Below are 19,339 nucleotides of genomic sequence, written 5' to 3'. Positions count from 1 at the left end.
AAGACCGTCTTGTGTACGGGGCCCAGGGCACAGTTCTCTAGGAGCGTGAGAAGTGACACGGTGCGTCCCGGACAGTGGCGTGTGTGAGCTCGCACCTCTGCCCCTCCTTTCCCACAGTGCACTGAGCGGCGTTCCCTGGGCGGGTACGCCCGGTTCTCGATCCCTTCACCTGTTCATGGCGTCCGGGCTGGTTCCGGGTATCGGGCGTTCCAAAGATGCTGCAAACGTTTGTGTAGGTGCTCAGGTGGACAGTCACTTTTCTCATGGGTGAGTGTCTAGGAGTGGAGTGGCCGAGTCAGAAGGAGGCGAGAGCTTTTCCTTTTGAATAAACCTCCAGCTGCTTTCCAGTGGCTGTTCCCTTACGCTCCCGCCAGCAGTAACTAGGCCTTTATGGTTGGTGTCTTTCAGTTTGCCTGGCTCATCTGTCATCTGAGTTCCTGAATTTACTGGCATAAAGCTGTTTATGATAGTTCTCTATTAGCCTTTTCGTGTGTGCGGAGGCCTCTTGCTGATATTGGTAATTTGTGCCTTTTCTGTTTTTCCCTGAGCAGTCTGAGTAGAAGTTTATCAAAAATATTTTCAAAGAAACAGCTTTTGGTTCCAGTCGTCGCTCTCTCTGTGTTGTTTCGTTGACTACTACTCGATCATTTTTTACGTCATCTGCTGACTGTGGGTTTAATCTCCAATTCTCTGACGTCATTGATGTGTCTTTTTTTAATACAGGCGTTTAGTTGCTATAAATTTCCCCCAAGCACTACAAGAGCACATGTCGTAAATCCTGCTGTGTTGGGTTTTCAGTTAGTGCAGAATGCTTTCTAATTCCTCTTCTGATCTCTCCCTTGATCCATGGGTTATTTTGAAGCATAGTATGTAGCTTCCAAATATTGGGGGTTTTCCAGAGAGCTCTTTGTTATTTCTGACCGGATTTCATGGTCTTCTGAGAGCACACTTTGTACGACTAGACTCCTTTTAATGCTAGGCCTGTTTTATGTCCAGCATTGGGTCTGTCTTGGTGACCGTCCCGTGTGCACTTGAGGACACTGTGCTCTGCTGCCCGAGGGGCTGCCGAGGACGCCGTCAATTTGTGGGTTTGCCGATCTCCTTGCGGCTTTGCTTTGTGTGTTTTGAAGCTGTGCTGTTAGCTGCATGAACGAGTGGAGTTGTTAACGCTCCCCTGATGAGCTGACACCTTTATCCTTACGAAATGACGGGCGTATCCCTGGGAATGCTCTGCACGGCAGCCTGCTGTGTCCCATGCGGACCCGGCTCTTGTGCGCCCTTTGGTCTGAAGTTGATGTCGTGCGCTGGCCTTTCTACAACCCGTGTGTGTGTGTGTGTGTGTGTGTGTGTGTGTGTGTGTGTGTGTGTGTGTGTGTGTAAAGGGCGTCTGCCTGTGATGGTGTGCTTCCTTTCCCTCACTGCCAGCCTGTGTGGTCCGGTCCTCCTGCGCTTACGTTTGCATGTGATAAACCCTATGCTGCGTTGTTATTTTCGTTTGAACAGTCCTATCTTTTCAAGGGATTTAAGTAATTTTAAAACCTTACGTGTGAACTTACGTTGTTACTTCCAGTGCTTCTCAGGCCTTTGTGCGGGCCCACACTTCCGTCTGCCTTCTGCCTGCAGGGCGGCCTTTCCGATGCGTAGCGGTGCAGGTCTGCTGCTGATGGAGTCTACGCCTTTTTGATAGACCTGGAGATCTTCCCGTTACTCAGCTTTCTGAGGCTTTTTTCCTCCATACTTGAAAGAGGCTTCCCACTGTGCTTTTCCGAGGAGTGTGCAGTGATCTTGGTCTTTGTCTGGTTTATGTAACGTGGCGTTTCCCTGGCTGTTTTCGAGATGCTCTCTTTATCTAGTCGTGAGCGATTTGATTCACAGGTCTGGACGTTTGTGCAATGTTCGTTGTGGCCCCGGTGCGTGGGGCTCGCCGAGCTTAGGTTGGTGGGTCTGTTGTCTTTATCCAGCTGCTACTTCCAGCATCGTCTCTGTCCCCTCCTCCCTCTTTCCTGGGGGCTGCGTGATACAGGTGTCTCGTGGCTCGAAGCTGTCCCAGAGCTCGCTGAAACTCTTGCTGCTTTTCCAGTAGTTTTGTGCCTCGAGTCACACATCTTTTCTTCTACGCTGTCTGATCTCAGACCCCGTCGTTGTCCTTTCTCAAAGTTAGAGTTGAGTCTCGTAAATCCCCCACGCCATGCCTTCGTGTAACTTTTTGACATGGAGTCTAGTTAAGAGTTGATAACGTGTTGTCCATCTCTGCTGATTCTAACACCTGAGCCAGTTTCAGCGGACTGTTCTCAGCGCGGGTGTTTTCTGCCTCTTTGCATACCTGGTCATCTTTGGGTGCCAGACGCTGTGACTTCCGCTGGCTTGCACGCTCGGTATTAACTCTGCTGCTCAGATCCTTCCTCCACTTGGTCATAAATGGGATGAAGTCAGGTTCCTTTTGCCTGCTCAGTCTTTGCGTCTCTGCTGACACTCAGGCTGGGAGGGGGCGGCCTGTGCCCTGTCAGGCCTGGGCGTTGTTCATTCGTTGTCTCCCGTTCAGTGTCTTAGAAACCGTTTTTCCATGTGTTCTGTGTTTTGTTAACTCTTCTGTTTTTGCAGATATGAGGGTAAATTGGGCCCCTATTACTCCCATCTTGGCTGGATGTAGGGAAACTTTTAAGCTTTTAAAAGAAAATAATAGTATCTGTTTCTGACTCAGGGTTTCTTATACCAGAAACATTACTCATTAAGAAAAAGATTGATATATTCATCTTTGTTAAAATTCCTCATCAAAACACTCCAAAAGAAAAAAAAATATGCCTCACGTAAAACCGGCAATGGTTTAGTATCCAGAATCTTTAAAGAACTGCTATAAAATAGGCAGAAGATTCCCTGATAGAAAAGTTGGCAAAAGACACTTGTCGACATTTCAAAGAGGAAACGTGTGGCCGGTAACCACATGGAAGAAAGATCCAGATTGAGAATTTAGCGTGACACCGTCTGTATACCCACTCGGTTAATAAAAATCGAGCGATCTGACGGTCCTCTTCCACAGCAGGGACTCGCCCACTGCTGGTGGGTGTGTGGGGTGGGCTCTCCGTCTCTGGAAACAATTTGACGTTATCTCGTACGGTCAGGTAACCTGTGCTCTGTGTTCGTAGGTTCGCGCCCGGGGGATAAAGTAGATGTGAACGAGAACTTCGTGTGTTAAGAATTTGCACTTGTGGACATAAACACGGGTATGCTGAGTAGCACTGTTTATAATGGAAGCAGACCCAAACAGTCCAAGTGGTGAACTGTGATCTGTTCTCCAAAGGGAATACTGTACAACATGCGTCCTTTTTTACAAACCTATTTCATAGAACTGTGATTCATTTATATTAGTTTCTGGTGTACACCATAGTGACTCGACAGTCCTGTGGGCCACACAGTGCTCACGACAGGTGTGGTCACATTTGTCACCATACCGTGTTCCTCCAACATTATTGACTATTCCGTGTGCTGTCCTTTTCATTGCTGTGACTTTTTCTTTTTTTTTTTTTTTTACTTATTTTATAACTGGGAGATTGTACCTCTTGATTCCCTTAACCTGTTTGTTCCACCCCCTCTGGCAACCACCACTTTATTCTCTTTATGAGTTTGTTTTTGTTTTTTATTTGCTTGTCTGTTTTGGTTTTTAGGTGATGCATATGAGTGAAATCATATGGCATTTGTCTTTCTCTGTCTTAATTCACTTAGCCTAACACTCTAGGTCCATCCATGTTGTCGCAAACGGCAAGATCTTCTTTTTTTATGGCTGAGTAATCATGCACCCTTACTTTATTAAAAGCAAGGGAATGACAGAGCTCTGGATGGCCATTTTCGGGGAGCACGGGAGTGAGAAGTGCACGGGAGTGTGTGATGTGCAGCACGTGAGGTTCTCAAGAATGCTCTTGGTCTGGGTAGGTGATCTGTGCTACAGACATTTGCTTCGTGATGCTTTAAAAAGACAATGTATTGGATTTGTTCTCGTGAAACATGGAAAAATTGTAAGTAATTAATTTTAAGAATGAAAGGGGGTTGCCCCGTTTGTATCAGGACTTGCTGTAAAGCTGAACTAAAAAACATTTAGTGTCAGAAAGTGAGGCAGTGCTCAAAACACAGAGGCACAAAAGCCTCGTTCGATGGGTTTGGTAGATGGTCTCAGGACTGACTAAGGCGCCTCTGGGGGCCCTGGGTAGAGCACCACGGACAGCCAAGTGAGTGACCGGGGGGCGGGGGGTGGGGGGGCTGCAGTGTAGACCAGAGTGTGACATAGGTACCTGTAGGCCCGTAATGTTCCCAAAAAATGATTGAATAAACTGGGGGAGAAGAGACAAACCTGTGTAGAAGAACCTGAGTAATGTGTGTGGATACTCCCCCCACCCACCCCGAAGAATGTGGAGCATGACCCCCCAACATCCGAAGTGTGGGCCATACATAGTGATGGCCTCCCAAAGAGAACAGAACTGGGAAGGGAGAATGAGCGCACCTCAGCTAAGCGGTCAAGGTCGTGTCCACAGTGATGGCGTCACCTTGACAGCACGGACCCCTGACATGAAGAGAAGGGCACTCTGCCTCTGCGGTCTTCCCCCCCCCCCAAGCCCATCACGCAACATCAGACACATCCCAACAGAGGGGCGGCCCCAGCACCCCCAGAACTGCCGGGCCACCGGAAACCAGGGACGACGTGAGAGACGGCTGAGTCCAGAGATGCCTGAGGAGACGTGAGGAAGGGGCAGACAGGATGACAGGAAAACCAAGGGCACCTGAACAGTGTGGACTTTGGTTGACAGCAGCGAGCCCATAGTAGTTTGTGATTTGTGACACATGCAGCACGCTGACAGGAGGCGCTGACAGGGAGTGGGGGGGAGGTGGATGGGAACTCCGCTTTTTCTAGACGAGCCCCTCTTGTCCTCTGGCACCTTCTCTTTCTCGGCCTGCTCACTCCGCCACCCGGGATGCTGGCCTCTCCCCGTGTCACTTCCAGCCACTGCCCGCCAGCCCTTGTCGCATGGCGTGTGTCTCATGTGGTGCGTCTGAGTGTGCGAGCACAGGCGTGTTGGGTTTCTCTTGCAGTGGGCATCCCCACCATCCGGTGGTGCGGAGCGGAGGGGGACTACAATGTCATGGTGATGGAGCTGTTGGGACCGAGCCTGGAAGACCTGTTCAACTTCTGCTCGAGGAAATTCAGCCTCAAAACTGTCCTGCTGCTTGCTGACCAGATGGTAAGAACCCCGCTTTCCAAAGTGCCGGGGAGCCCGGGTGCTCGATGCCTGCTTGGTTTGCCTCGGCAGTGTGATGGCGCATTCGGGTGCGGTTCCCTTTGTTTTACGCCTGTTGGTGGGTGGGGAGAAAGTGGGCATACGGTCACCTTTGCTGCAAGGCACTGACGGTTGGCCGGCTTTGGAGACTGCCTCACACGGCGTCGCCCATTCACGTGTGGGACTCTGCAGAGAGGCCGACTGCTGCAGACCCTCGTCTGGGAAGGGGGCGGTCCTGTCACCAGCCAGCAGTCCACCCACCACGAGAGCCAGCGAGGAAGACTGCAGGGGTCCCGAAGGTGGTCCGATCGGCGCCCTTCACTGGTTGTTGAGTTACTCTGCTCTGACCAAGGGGACGGGACGTGCAGCTAAGGGCGCAGCCCTCACTCTGCCGAGCCAGGATCCTTTTCCAAGGCTGCTGCTGGGGTTTAATGTCTCATCGTTCCTTCTCTGCTTCCAGATTAGTCGCATCGAATACATTCATTCAAAGAACTTCATCCACCGAGATGTGAAGCCAGATAACTTTCTCATGGGGCTGGGGAAGAAGGGCAACCTGGTCTACATCATTGACTTTGGGCTGGCCAAGAAGTACCGGGATGCCAGGACCCACCAGCACATCCCCTACCGCGAGAACAAAAACCTCACTGGGACGGCGCGGTACGCCTCCATCAACACGCATCTTGGAATCGGTGAGCCCGTGGGTGATGGGCTCTTCTGTGCCCCCGGTCCCTGGCCCAGGCCGCCTTGGGCATGTCCATCCCTTAGCTCAGGGAAAGGCCAGCCCCTTGGGACACCCTGGGAGTGGCCAGCATGTTTGGCATGGAGGCTGTCATCGAACCTTTGTAGCGAAGGCTGTCTGGACTGTGGAGAACCTTTTGTGAGGTGTGGTGGGGGCGGGTAAGTGGCTGGGCTTTCTGACAGTAAACTTAATGTTGGTATCGCCCATCCAGGGGTGCCAGAGCCCCTAAAAGCACATCAGGGGTGACTTCTGGTGAGAAAGAATCCGAGAGTATTTTCTGTAGCTTTAAAAGTGCATTTCCACAGTAAGCATGCGCCTGGGGTCTTGGTTTTGCAGCTGCAGGCGCACGTGTGCTGTTCTTAACCCATTTCCCGTCTTTTCCAGAACAATCTCGAAGGGATGATCTGGAGTCACTGGGCTATGTGCTCATGTACTTCAATCTGGGCTCTCTGCCCTGGCAGGGGCTGAAGGCAGCCACCAAGAGGCAGAAGTACGAACGGATCAGCGAGAAGAAGATGTCCACCCCCATCGAAGTGCTGTGTAAAAGCTACCCCTGTGCGTGTCCTCGAGTGCAGGCGCTGGGTGGGCCTGTGGTCTCAGGGTGGGGTTAGGGTGGGGGTGCTGGGAGGCCGACGAGTCCCGCGTGGTGAGGAGGGGAAGAGTCCGTGGGTGACCTGTCCTTGGGCTGGTGGCAGCTTCCTGTCCCTGGTGCTCCTCTGCTTTCCGGGACCAAGGACCCAGGGAGTTCTTTGTTCCTATGGAGAAATGCCCTGGGGGGAACCAGGCTGTGCTCTGTGGTGCTGGGTTTTCTTAAACTGTTTCCTGAAGTCTCAGTTCCCTCCCTGTGTGACCAGTGTTTCGGACGACATGTCTCGCGTGCCTGGTGTGTGGCAGGCAGTGGTGGCGAGAGCATCTGCAGCCACCAGTGCCCTGTTGGGCGCTGCTCGGTAGCACTGAGTATCTTGTTCTGCAGCTGAGTTCGCCACATACCTGAATTTCTGCCGCTCCTTACGTTTTGACGACAAGCCTGACTACTCCTACCTGAGGCAGCTCTTCAGGAATCTCTTCCACCGCCAGGGTTTCTCCTATGACTACGTGTTCGACTGGAACATGCTCAAATTTGTAAGTGCTCTGCCGGTTGGTTAGACAGAGGCCTCCGCCAGACGAGGTGCAGGTTTTGGAAGGCGTGTCTGCCGCCTAGGGGGAGCCGAGTGCACCTGCTAGGGTCTTGGCCCGGTGTAGGGTGCATCTAGCCAAGGCTGGGAGGTTCCAAGAAGCAAGATCCCGGTGAGGGGACAGTAAAGAAGGCACTGTGTCAGCACTGGCCCCCCTGGAGCCAGTGGAATGTGTCTCCTGGTGCAGGTCTGCCTGGAACCAGGGCTCTTACTTGAATGACAGACCATGGGAACGTCATTTTATTAGCATTCTCCTCACCAAGAGCGCCATGGCTTTGACTGCCTCTGATGTTGGGGTGTGGCTCCCGAGCGTTTGTCGTGCAGGGGGTTATGGCCAAGGCCGAGGGCTCCTGCCAGGTGACGTGACCACTTGCCCCTCCTCCCTCGGACCCAGCCGCGTGGGTGAGCGAGCCGGGTGGGTGCTCAGGAGGCGCGGTGCCTGGGGTCCAAGCGCGTTGACTTCCTTTGTTCCGGGGTTGTCGAATGGATGCAGGTTTGTGCTTGACTGCTGGGGGTGGGGGTGCAGAGCTTGAGCTTTGGTGTTTGCCTTCTCTAAAACAGGCTGCCTGTTACAGGAATCTAATTAATCTTGAGATACTATTGCCAGAAACTTCCAGGGTTTTTTTGGAACTTCTTCCTGTTTTGTTACAAATTTGTCATATTTAGTTACGCGCTTAAAACAGAAATTGGAACCTTTCCAGGGTGACAAGATGTGGCGGAGGAGCGGAACCTCCTCTCTAGACAGCACAAGCCAGAAAGGATTACTTTGCGGCCTCGCGGGTACCCGGGTGTTCGTGCAGGGGTCTGTGCCGTGTGTGGGAGAACCAGGTGTGCCACAGTGGGCTGGCGCGGGACGTGCCCCCACAGGTCGCCCGGAGTCTGGGCGACGTTCCGGCGGCATCCCCCTCCCAGTGGGGCCGGCCGCCCTTCTCCGGGCAGGGCTGGGGCGCGCCTAATCGCAGCTCTGTGGTGCTCGTGCTGGAACAGCCACGCGGCTCTGCGCCGCCACTGAGAAGCTGCCACGGGTGGCGTGTTACTCGAGCGGGTGCGGAGGAAGACTTGTGCGGAAACCGGTGGTGGCTGGATTTGGCCCGTGGGCTGCCGTTTGCAGACTATTGCCTGACGGCACTGGTGATTAGAATGTGGTGGCGGGTGTCCTGTCCCCACTCGCCCGGTTCATCGCGTAACTAGCTATTTGCTGGGAGCGAGTTAAGTGGTGTCCACCACGTGGGTCCTCCTCGGACAGCTCTGGCCACCTGAGTCCTTGTCCTGTGGCCACCGGCCTGACATCCGCCCTGGGGCCGGAGATCTGGGCTCTGCTCAGGCCTCCCACCGACCGGATGCCAGCACGTTGGGCCCACCGCTGCCCTGACCTCGTGTGATTTCCCGTCCCCGTGTGGGTGTTCACAGGGAAGAGGCCACCCAGTTGCTATCAGTGAGGGGGGTTCAGGAGCGTCGGGGACGACCTCTGCGCACTCATAGGGTCAAGGGGCGGGCCGCCGTCCTGGAGGGAGAGGCGCCTCATCCCAGCTGGCTGCAGGTCCCAGTGCCCCTGGTGTGTGCTTGAGTCGCAAGGGGCAGCCGGGACCCTTGGGCAGTTTCCACCGAACCCTGTTCAGTCTAGTCTTCCTGCTTCCTTCGCAGGGAGCCAGCCGGGCAGCTGATGACGCTGAGCGGGAGCGCCGCGATCGAGAGGAGCGGCTGAGGCACCCTCGGAACCCAGCCGCCCGCGGCCTCCCCTCCACGGCCTCTGGCCGCCTGCGGGGCACCCAGGAGGTGGCTCCTCCCACCCCCCTCACCCCTACCTCACACACTGGTGAGTGGGCTGAGGCCACGTCTCCCCAGCAGGCACCGGGGCTTCTGGTGTGCACGTTGGCCGCTCCGGTTGTTGGAGCTGCAGGGCCCCGCGCCGGGTGAGGCTGTGTGCGTCCCGCTTCTGGTCGACTCTGGTTCCCGAGGATGGGCAGGCCAGGGGACGTGTGTTTCACTGGACTTGGAGGACCCTGCCACTGAGACATGGATGGCTCCCCTAGGAACCTCTCTCCCCGCCCGCCCCTCTGTCCCCTCCATGAGCGGCCCCCTGAGCACAGAGGCCTCGAGCTGCCCCCTTCCGCTGCTTGAGCTCCTGGGAAAGTCCGCCCGGAGCCAGCACACTGGTGTCCCTGGGCGCTCCGCGGGCCCTGCCCGCCGCTGCCGACCTGGAAATCTGGTGGGGCCCCGCGGGGTACAGCGGCACCCACTTCCCCGCGTGCTAGACGCCGAGGCCGCTGAGGAGAGGCCTCCTCTTGCTGATGGCAGGGCTGCCCTGAGGCCTCACCCTTGCCCCGTCTCTTCTCCAGCTAACACCTCTCCTCGGCCCGTGTCTGGCATGGAAAGAGAGCGGAAAGTGAGTATGCGGCTGCACCGCGGCGCCCCCGTCAACGTCTCCTCCTCCGATCTCACGGGCCGACAAGATACCTCCCGCATGTCGACCTCACAGGTATGTGCTCCGCACAGGCACGCGCTCCGGGCTCGGCGAGGTCGGGACGCTGCGGCCCGTGGGCTTTCTGTGTCCGAGCTGGTCTTCGGGCGCCAAGAAGAGTGGGGCGAGGGTGTGGAAGGGCTTCCTTCCTTCCTGCTTCCCCTCGGCCGTCCTTTCCGAGTGTTAAGCGGGGAGGGACGCGGCGCCCTTTGCGGCTCTGCAGCCCCTTAGTTCAGAGCCTACTGCGGGCTGTGCAGAGGAAGGGCTCGTCTCCCGGCCGCGCTGGGACAGGTAGTGGGGCCTTTTCTCTTCTGTGGCCCTCCTCGCAGCCCATCCCCAAGCCAGCCCTGGAGGCTCGGCCGTCTTCCGGTGCAGACTTGAGATGCCACGCCTGCTCACACCACACGTCTGTCATGGGCACACACAGGCTTGGAGGCCCTTTGCTCACACTCGTTGGGCAGGCGGTCCCCGTGGATTGCTGGCGGCCACCTCGGCCCCTAGAAGGTGGCCTGGACAAGCCTGTCAGCGCGCGGGTGAGGGTTCCCGTCTTCTGAGGTCCCTGCCCACCTGCCTTCTTTCTGACGAGGCAGGTGTCCTCAGAGAAATGGCTCGGTCACGCACATGGGTCCCTTCCACCCACATCCTCCTCTTCCCTTTCTGACTTTGGTGCTGTGGCTCTTCTGCGTTCACCCACGTGCCCTCCACAGATGAGCTCTTTTCACACACTTGGACCTTCTTGCTCAGGTAGCTGTCAGGGCCCTCTCCTGCTTCCAACAGGGTCCTCTGGGTGCCTGTGCCCCGTGGTATCTGCGGGGGGTTGGGGGGACGGGCACTGGTTTTGGGGAGCACCCTGGAAGCCCGGGTCCTGGGTCACGCACCCCTGGCGGTGCCCCTCCGGCTCACTGTGGTACCTCTCTCGTTGACGAGTTAGCCTTGGGCCCTGCTGCTGGCACACGCTTGGTGCTGGGCGTATCTTGGTGAATTGCTGGGCCGAGCACGTTGGTTAGGAGAGCACAGGGTCTGTGAGAACTGCCCAGAACCTCAGTTCTGCAGCGTCTGCTTGATCTTCTGGCAGAGGAGCAAGGAGGGAGCGCTCCTGATCGCTTTTATTTTAGCCCGGTAAAGTGAATAGTTTCGGTGTGACTACATCTAGGTTGCTGGTAGTTCTGCCAGAAAGGGGTTGTCTTTGTACGTAACTTTTTCCCAAAGAGATTAAGGATCCGTGTAGTTCTAATTGTGGGGCTCGAGAAGTCTGGCCAGCGTAATGAGCTTGGGCCCCACACTGCACCTCCCTCCCCGCAGGACACAGAAAGGGCTATGGGCTTCTTCCCCCAAGCCCTGGAATCCATGAATCGGCAGCAGGAAATAGATCGTAGGCAGCGTCTGCCCACGTGTGGCCAAGAGCCCAGGCATACAGCCTGCTCCAGGGCCCCAGGTACCCCAGGCAGGGACAACCGGGAGTCTGTGGACCCCAGGGGCTCTGTCTGGACTCAGGATCTACGTGCTGGACCTCAGCCAGCAAAGGTGAAGGAAGGGGCAGAGCTAATTCTCTTTAAGGGAAAAGAACATACGTGGAGGGTTTGGGACGACAGAGGGCCCGAGGCTGCTGGGACCGAGCCCAGCTTCTCCCGCACGGTGTGGCCAGCCTCAGCCCACATGCCCTGGGGCCTTGCTGTGAAGTCTCACTGAGCAGAGGCGAGTTTGCAACTGGGAGTCCCGTGTTCCGCGTCCTTGTTCTTTGTGCTTTCCGTGTGAAGAAGCGTGGGACTGGACCAGAAGGACGAGGCTCCAGAGGTGTGATGGGGAGGTGTCTCCCCTCTGATAGAAGCACTGGTCCCCCTGGGGGTTTTCTTAGGGTCTTTGTGTTGAGGACACGGCCCTGGGATGTGTCCCTGACGCACCCCCGACCCAGAGATGGTCCCTCCTTTGGGTTTTCTGGGTCACCCACCTGCGCTCTTGGGAGACTCTGCACCAGGCTCCTGCCCTCCACAGGGGGTGACGGGCACCCTGTGGGACAGCAAGAGTCTCTTTCTGAGATTCTTGGCGGGGGTTGCCCCCCAGTGTCGGCCCCGGTGGTTTGGAAGTTCCAGCTTGTGTGATTCTGTGGGTTCCGTTCACGCTTCCCCAAAGGAAGTGGGCTGCAGGTAGAGCCAGGGATGCTTCTGTGAAGCGAGGGCGGCCCCCATGGGGCTGAGGCCGTGCGTGTTCTGTCCACCTCCCCCGTGGCTGCTTCTCGAGAAGTCTGGGTTCTCTGTGAGCTTTGAAGAGATGTCGTGTCTTGTGCAGATGTGCGATGTCGGAGGCAGTAGTTCTTCCCGGAAGGCGCTCGAGCCGCCGGCCGGCCTGTGGGGGACCCTGCTGACTCTCCAGCTGGGCGCGGGGAGGGGCCGTTGACATCTGTGTCCCTCGTCCCCACCCCTTAACCGTGGTGCGCTCAGACTTTGCAGGAGGGTGACCATTCCTTGCCTCTACTTCCTTCTGGAGGGGGCTTGTGCTAGAGCACGGTCCCCACGCTCCCGACCCAGGGCACAAGTCCGACTTGTCAGCCAGAGCAGTGAGGACCCCAGAGGGCATCTGGTCGATGAACCTGTTTGTGCGTTTCTGTCTTTGAGAAGAAAAGGCCTCGCGGGTGCGGTGCTGTGAATAGAACGTGACACGGCCTCTGAGGTTAACTCCTTTCCAGTGAGACCCGTGGCCCCCTTGTCTTCCCTGTGGCCGGTCCACGTGTCAGGAGGGGTGGCCAAGCACAGGCAAGGCCTGGGGGCGGGGCCCACCGCGGGCCCCCATCTGGAAGTGTCAGGTTCACGCTCTGCCCGATGAGGCGAGAGGAGCGGCTGCGGCTGCTCTCGTCGTTCCCGGGGTCCCCTCTGGGGCAGCCTGGCCGGGTCGCGGACCCAGTTGAAGCGAGGTGCGGAAGGCCTCAGTCCTGCTTGCCGGCGGAACCCTTACCAACGGCTGTCTTTTCCCCCCACCTCAGAATAGCATTCCTTTCGAACACCACGGCAAGTAGCTGCACGTCTCCCGCTGGAAGGCAGCACCGGTGAGTGTGCTCATGTCGGGGCCCGGCAGGCGGCAGGCGCCTGGCGGGGCGGGCACGGACCACCCCTGCGTCCGCCCCGGGGGTGCGCAGGCGGGACCGGGCTTGCATGCCGGGTGCTGCAGGGAGAGCGCGTGCCCTCCGCCCGGTGCTTTTCCGTGAATGGATTCCGGAGCGGCCGCGCTCAGCCGCCCGGTCTGGGGGCGCGCGGGGCGGCCCTGGGACCCTGCCCGCCGTTGCGCTGGCCGTCGGCCCCGTCCGGAGCCCGGGGCCGTGCGCTCGTGCGCAGCCCCGGCGGCCCCAGGGCACTCGAGCCGCCCCGGCCCGGGGTCCGTAGTGTGGGGCGCGGGGTGTGTCGTCCTCAGCTGAGCGGCCGTGCTTGGTGGGGGCTCTTGCGCTCTTGCTGCGGGAGTCTCCCGGTGGTCTCTGCCGCCCTGGCTTTGTCACTCTCTTCTTTCGCATTTATTTCTGTCCTCGTTTGTTTTTCTTTCCGACCTCGGTCTCTGCTCAGCATCCCGTCCGTGCTGCCGTCTGTATTAACCCGTCAGCCACAGCCGCCTGCTCCCCTGCCTGCCGTCGGCGCATGGCTGGGCACCCGAGCCAGGCCCGCTCCCGTCGGTGACGCCGTGGCTCCTCGTGGCCAGGGCTCGCCGCCGGCGCCGCTGCGGCACCTGCCACGGTTCCGGCGTGGCCGCGTTCCCCGGGGCGCCCTGACGGGAGCTGCTTCTCACGTCTCCCCCCTCCACGGGGAGTCCCGGTGCCCACACGGCGCCTCATCCCTGCTTCCTGAACACCAGGTTACTTTCCAGGAAGGGGGTGCTGGGAGCAAGTACCTCTTCCGGCTTGGACTCTGTCTGGTCTGATTGTTCTCGAGCTTCTAGCTCCGTGGCCACCGGCCTCCTTGCTTGCATGCTTCTTCCTCCTTCCCCGTCTTCCTGTCACTCGTTCCGCTGAGCACGTGTCCTGGCCGCAGAGGGACCTTCCGGCGTGGCTGGGCGTCTGGCGCGGGCGTCCAGAGTAGGGTCGGGCAGCGTCCGTGTCCCCCCCTCGCCGTCACTGCTGTGTCGTGCCCAAGTCTGGCCGGCCCCGTGCCTCTGGCCTCATGCTGACCTTCTCCTGTGCTTTGGCTCCGACAGATTCCCGGTCGGGTGGCTTCCAGTGGTCTTCAGTCTGTGGTGCACCGATGAGAACTCCTTTCCGCTGTGAAGGGCAGACAATGCATGGCTGGTCTACTCTGTTACAATGGCTTTACTAGTGACGCGCCCCCCGGTCTAGAACCGAAACGTTAACACCGGGAGCTCTCCAGGCCGCCCGCCCAGCGACGCCCGTGGGGGAAACAAAACACAAACTAACCCGGACAGACCGCAAAGCTCTGCCGTCGCAGGGGCTGCACCGAGGGCCTCCCACGCGGCCCGCTCGTCTCGGGCTGGGAAGAAAAGCAGAGTGTGAGAGACAGTTGCAGAGAGAACCAGACTCCCGCTCAAGAGCCTTTCAGTCCCCTGCGGTGGCGGCGCCCTGCTCCCTGACGAGCCCACTGTAACCACCGATCTTCTACTTGGTTAAGACAGTTTTGTATCATTTTGCTAAAAATTACTGGCTTAAATCTGTGTAAAGAAACCTGTCTTTTTATTGTTCCTTTCTCGTCTGTTTCTGTGGTCCTGAGACAGATGTTGCCTCTAAAGAACCCCCGGAGCAGAGGCTGGCGTGGAGCTTCCGCGTAGGCAGAGCGCGTCAGGGAGCAGAGCGCGGGCGCCGTCCTCTGCTTTGTGGTGCGTGTGTCGTGGGGTCCGCTGTGGAGAGGGGTTTTCTCGTCAGAAGTGCCGTCCCGTGTAGACGTGTGTGTAAGTGCCCCGTGCGTGTCCGTGTGTGTGCCGTGTGCCGTGCGTCTTGTGGCCTCGTTACGCTGGTGCTGGCTGTCACTGTCCCTTCCCCACCTGAAGCGGAAGGCCCGTGCGACGAGGTCCTCGGAGCGGTTAGGGAGCCAGGCTGCGCCTCACCCCCCTGGACGCGGCCAGAAGGAAGCCGAGCACCGAAGATCTCGGAGGCCAAGGCTTTGCGTGGCGCGTTGCTGGTGCCTCGGGAGAGGATTTCGAGCGAGAGACGTCGGACCCTCCGTTGGGGTCACGTGTGGTCGTTTTGGCGGTGGTGTTGCCTCCGTGTCTTTGAATTTGGGAAACGTTCTGAACGGACTGTAACCGTGATCGGTGTAGATTGGCCCTCGACGTGTGTTAACATCTGTGTGCTCAGAACCAAGGGCGTGGCGGTGTGCCCGGCGCCGGGTTTGCCCACAGAGGCCTCGGCCCAAGGGAATCCACCCTCAAGTGCCAAGAAGCCGGTGACTCGACCTGTGTCCAGGAGGGTGTGGCGTCACGCACTTCCTTCCGGGACTTTCGTTGGGACCTAGCAAACCCCACGGGGGTCAAGAAGCAGGGCGGGGCTGAGTCTCGCCAGAAGGAACCTCTCGGGGCCCCTGGGCTCCTGGTGGTTTGCCAGGACGCTCCCTCATCTTGTCGCAGGCAGAGGCGCCAGGTGGCAGCCCGGAGCCCCCGTTGCGGGAAACAAGGTGCAATATAGGTGTTTGGGGGAACTTCCGCCTCTCCTCCTGCCGCCCCCTGCACAGTGCTCTGTGTGGAAACCAGGGCGCTGGCAGCAAGTGGACCGGAGAAGTGTCCGTCTCTGTTTCCCCTTCCTGCCCCCGCAGCCGCTAGTGCCGGAGCGCGGCCATCTGCTTCTTTGTGAATCCTGAACTGGCTGTTCTGTTTGGGGGCGCGGGGCCTGGGCCAGGCGGGGCGGTGGGAGCGCGGTGCGAGCTCGGGCGGGTCAGGGTGGGCTGGGACCCTCTCCAGAGGTACGCCTGCCCCCTGGCGGGGCGTGAGCAGCACAGCCCCCCAGGTGCTGCCCAACGCCGGTAGGGACAGCCTGCTCACGCTCTGCATCTGGGCTTCCACCTGAAATTGCCGGACGAACCGAAAGGCGGGCCCAGCTCCCCGGGCCCGTGGCTGTGCGGCTGTCCGTCCGTCCGTCCGTGCACACTTGCTGCCCTCCCGGTGTTTAATTCCCCGTCACGACTGCAGGACGCGTAGTTGCAACGTCTGTATCAACCTGTGTATCGGTGGCCGGTCTCTGACTTGGCACGTTTGTGTGATCACTGCATCTATGTACTACCACCGTGTAAATAATAAATCCATGATGACTTCTACCTTCCCCCCTCCCCCGCCCTCCACATGGTCTTTATTTCATCCGTTTGAGAGGGGCCCTGTGTGTCTGGCCCGCCCGCGGCCCGTCGGTGGTGTTGGTATAAGCTGGTCGGGAGCAGGTGGCCGGGCGGGCTGCCACTTCTGCGGTTCCAGAGCCGACGCCTGCACGGGCCGTGCGCACACACGTGCCGGTGCGCTCAGGGGCCCCTTCTCCCCCCGGCCTGACCACCTTCACGGAGCAGGTGCCTGAGCCCCGTGGCCCCACGGGCAGCACCAAAAGGAAGCACTGTCACCTGCCCCGAGCATTGTGGGGAGGCAGCTGGCCTGTCATGGTCCTACAGCCGCCAAGGGGGACGTGGTTCCTGGGAGGCAGCTCCAGGGTGGGCCCCTCCATTTGTTGAACTCGCAGCCTTGACCTCCCTTTCCCACGTGCACTGTTGAAGCCCTGCAGCCCCCGTGAGCCCCACACCCCACCGAAGACGAAGGCGTGGGGTTGGCCTACGTGCGCCTGAGGAGCCAGCTGCTCCCCGCGAGTGTGCGGTAACCCAGCACAGCCCTCCCCTTTCTGCCAACTCTGGCTGAGCCCAGTGGGCCGCCGGGTTCCGGAAGAGGGCTGGGCTCTTCCTTGGCCCTCCCCACTTCCCAGCCACCAACGTTGGGAAAGCAAAATTCGGGCCCCTTGTTGCTCCCCCCAGCCCAGGTGGCAGGGAGACCAGCCCCGAGCTGCCCTCCTCTGTTCTGCTGGGAGGGGGCCGCGGGCAGACAGGGGCCGTCACGCTGCCCTCTGCCCAGAGCCTGCCTGCCCTGTTCCTTGGCCTCTCAGCAGTGGAAGACGCCTGACGGTCCCCATCTTCCTGACCCAGGGACCAGCCGCTGGGCTGGGGCACAAGGCTCAGTACTCAGGAGTGTGTGCAGAGCCTCCGCTGAAAGCCGTTTGGAGCCCCTCCTGGAAACCCCACACCCTGTCCTTCGTCCCTTTGTCCTCCTCCTGTGTCCAGAGCCTGGGTGCTGCCTCCCGTGTACCCGTGTTGGGTTACAAGGATCCACCACGTTGTGCGTCCTTGAGGCCATGGATTGGGTGCTGGGAAGGACTGGGCAGTCCGTCGGGGCCGCTGCAAGTGCTGCCTCCCCCCATCGGGCTCCCCCGGTTCAGGGCCCACGCGCGTGCACCAGGGGCTTCTCTGCATAGGCTCTTCCCAGCGTTTGTATGTGGCAGGTCCACCCAGGTCCGGCCAGGCTAGGGGCAGCAGTCTGGGGTGATTTAGGGTGACGTGTGCGTACCTTCCAGGGAGGGGCCGAGAAGGCCCACGGGGGGGGGGGGGCTTGGCACGGGCGCCTGCCTCACTTCGCATGGGGCAGTCTCCACGGGGTGCTGGAGGGCGAGGGATGGCCCCACGAGCACTGACTGCTCTCCCTGACTCGTGTGAGGGAGGAGTGCTCAGCCCTGGGTGGCCGCAGCTTCCTGAGGACATCCAGGTTTCCTGTCTCCCATGTTGGGCCCGGCCGGAAACACCTGGAACCAGAAAACTAGGCAGATAAGACTGCCTTGCTCACCCTCTCCCTCTGGCCTTGAACCTCAGCCTCCGGTCTGGGGTGGAGGCGTTGAGACTGTGCCCAGCAGGGGGCCTTGGGTCCACCTCACGTGTCCACCAAGGCGGGTGGAGGCGTTGAGACTGTGCCCAGCAGGGGGCCTTGGGTCCACCTCACGTGTCCACCAAGGTGCCGGCTAAGGGGACAGGTGGACCCGCATTCCCTAGGCCAAGGGGAGGGTAGAGGAACCCTGGTTCACCCTGGAGTGCGCGTGCTTGCCCGTGGACCCCAGCCCCCCCGGCCAGCTGTGTGCATCCTGCCTCGATTGGAGCGATCATCTCAGAATTGCTTAATGTTAAGTATCCCCAGGGCAGGACTCGCGGGGTCGCTGGCCCCCATGCTGGGCCAGCCTTAGGACGCAGGCATGGAGACGGGTGAGGACGCCCACTTCAGTTGCTCCTGGCCAGCGCTGGGGAAGCAGTTTAGGGTGAGGGTTGGGGAGACTGCAGCGCGAGGTCCAGGAAGCCCACAACAGCTCTTCGTGGCCAGCAGCAGCCAGATGGAGCTCCTGCGGCCGAGAAGGGGGAGGGTACAAACAGCCCAGCGGGCCCTGCCTGGCTCACCTGAACACGGGCCAAGGGCAGTAGATGCGGGCCTCCGCCTTGACCCCTGCGGCAGCTGGCATCGCCACAGCCCCCGCCCCCCACAGAGGGCCCGGGCAGACCAGGATGGGCATCAGAGCCCTGGGGCTATGGGCAGGTGCTGCAGGCGGGTGCCTGGCTTCACACAGCTCGAGGGACACATGGAAGAGGGAGAGCAGCAGCCCCCCGGGGGCACATCTCTGGCCGGGACAAGGTGTGAGCTTTCACTTGCTTTTCGTTGCAGAGGAGCAGGGACGTGGCATCTCTCCGGCTGCACGCGGCCCGCCAGGGTGCCCGCTGCCGTCCCCAGCGCCCGCGACGCACCACCTACTGAGGCGGCCCCAGCGGCCTCTGACCGGGCTCCCAGCCACGCAGGCCACCACTGGCCACGAGGGCAGGTGGGTGTGAGGTACCCGGGGCGAGGCCAAGCAGGGCTGGACCAGGAGGACGGGAGCAGATGCCCACCCTGGGTGCTGGCCACATAGGGCCACGATCAGCCGACCGAGGGGTGAATAAATGGAAGGCAGGAAGATCATTTTCTTTAAACACACACATAGTGGACACGAATCACACGTATGTCTCCGCTGAAGTGCCCACGCCTCAAAGGGGCTCCTGGGTGCGGCCAGACCCATTCCAGCCACGGGGCCCCTGGGTGGATGCTCTGAGCCATCTGGGCTCCAGCGACACAGGGTCCAGAGCCAGCAGCACTTAGAAAGCCGACCCAGCTGACAAAGGCCAGAGCCACTTTGTAAAAACAACCAGGTCGTCTGTTGAAAAAGTGAGTTTGGAGCCAACGGTCAGACCCCTGCCCCTCGTAGAATGAGACCCCGGCTCTTTGAAGACATTCCTTCCAAGGTGGCTCCTCCCATATGCGGGTTTATTTCAGACCTTCAGAAGCGGAGGAAGGGAGGTTTGTCCCGCAACACTCGGCGAGGGGCGGGCTAGAGCGCCGTGGTGGAGGTGGGGCGGGACGGGGTGCCGCCAGCCACATGGTGGGGGGGGGGGTGTCTCTCCCGAGACGGTGCCGCTCCGCCCCTGACCCCGGTCGTGTTGTCTCTGAAGCATGGGTTTCTAGGTCCCTGAGCACAGCGGTGGGCACCAGGCTGCTCTGGGGTCAGCAGGCTGTGTCCTGGTGCGGACGGCTTGTAACCTCGAGGCTCGGCTCTACCACAGACCTGCTTTGGAATGACACGGTCCCCACCTCACCAGCCCCCCGAGACACACGGACGGCCCCACCCAAGCCGGTCCTGTTTGTGAAATAAACACGAGCCTTGAAGTCTCTGTCCGGTTCCCTC

The 19,339-nt window shown here is 59.4% G+C and overlaps 1 protein-coding gene across 5 annotated transcripts in view; it reads left to right on the top strand.

Annotated features, from left to right (window-relative positions):
* The window catches only part of CSNK1D (casein kinase 1 delta), a 32,858-nt gene extending 13,533 nt beyond the window's left edge, over positions 1–19,325 (top strand). For 3 of the 5 annotated variants that reach the window (XM_042917243.1, XM_042917244.1, XM_042917247.1), the window contains exons 3-10: positions 5,080–5,228; positions 5,725–5,953; positions 6,388–6,558; positions 6,977–7,125; positions 8,823–8,994; positions 9,518–9,657; positions 18,289–18,442; positions 19,107–19,325. In XM_042917243.1, the coding sequence (XP_042773177.1) occupies positions 5,080–5,228; positions 5,725–5,953; positions 6,388–6,558; positions 6,977–7,125; positions 8,823–8,994; positions 9,518–9,657; positions 18,289–18,378 (1,100 nt within the window). In that variant the 3' untranslated portion in view covers positions 18,379–18,442; positions 19,107–19,325. Of the gene's footprint in view, positions 1–5,079; positions 5,229–5,724; positions 5,954–6,387; positions 6,559–6,976; positions 7,126–8,822; positions 8,995–9,517; positions 9,658–12,616; positions 12,680–13,812; positions 15,881–18,288; positions 18,443–19,106 lie in introns of those variants that run through there. The other 2 variants (XM_042917246.1, XM_042917245.1) reach the window with 2 other exon arrangements.
* The last annotated feature ends 14 nt before the right edge of the window (positions 19,326–19,339 follow it).

The sequence above is a fragment of the Panthera leo genome, chromosome E1, assembly GCF_018350215.1.
Source record: "Panthera leo isolate Ple1 chromosome E1, P.leo_Ple1_pat1.1, whole genome shotgun sequence".
Taxonomy (NCBI): Eukaryota; Metazoa; Chordata; class Mammalia; order Carnivora; family Felidae; genus Panthera; species Panthera leo.
Note: the sequence above shows the minus strand (reverse complement) of the source record. Positions and strands in the feature narration are given on the sequence as shown.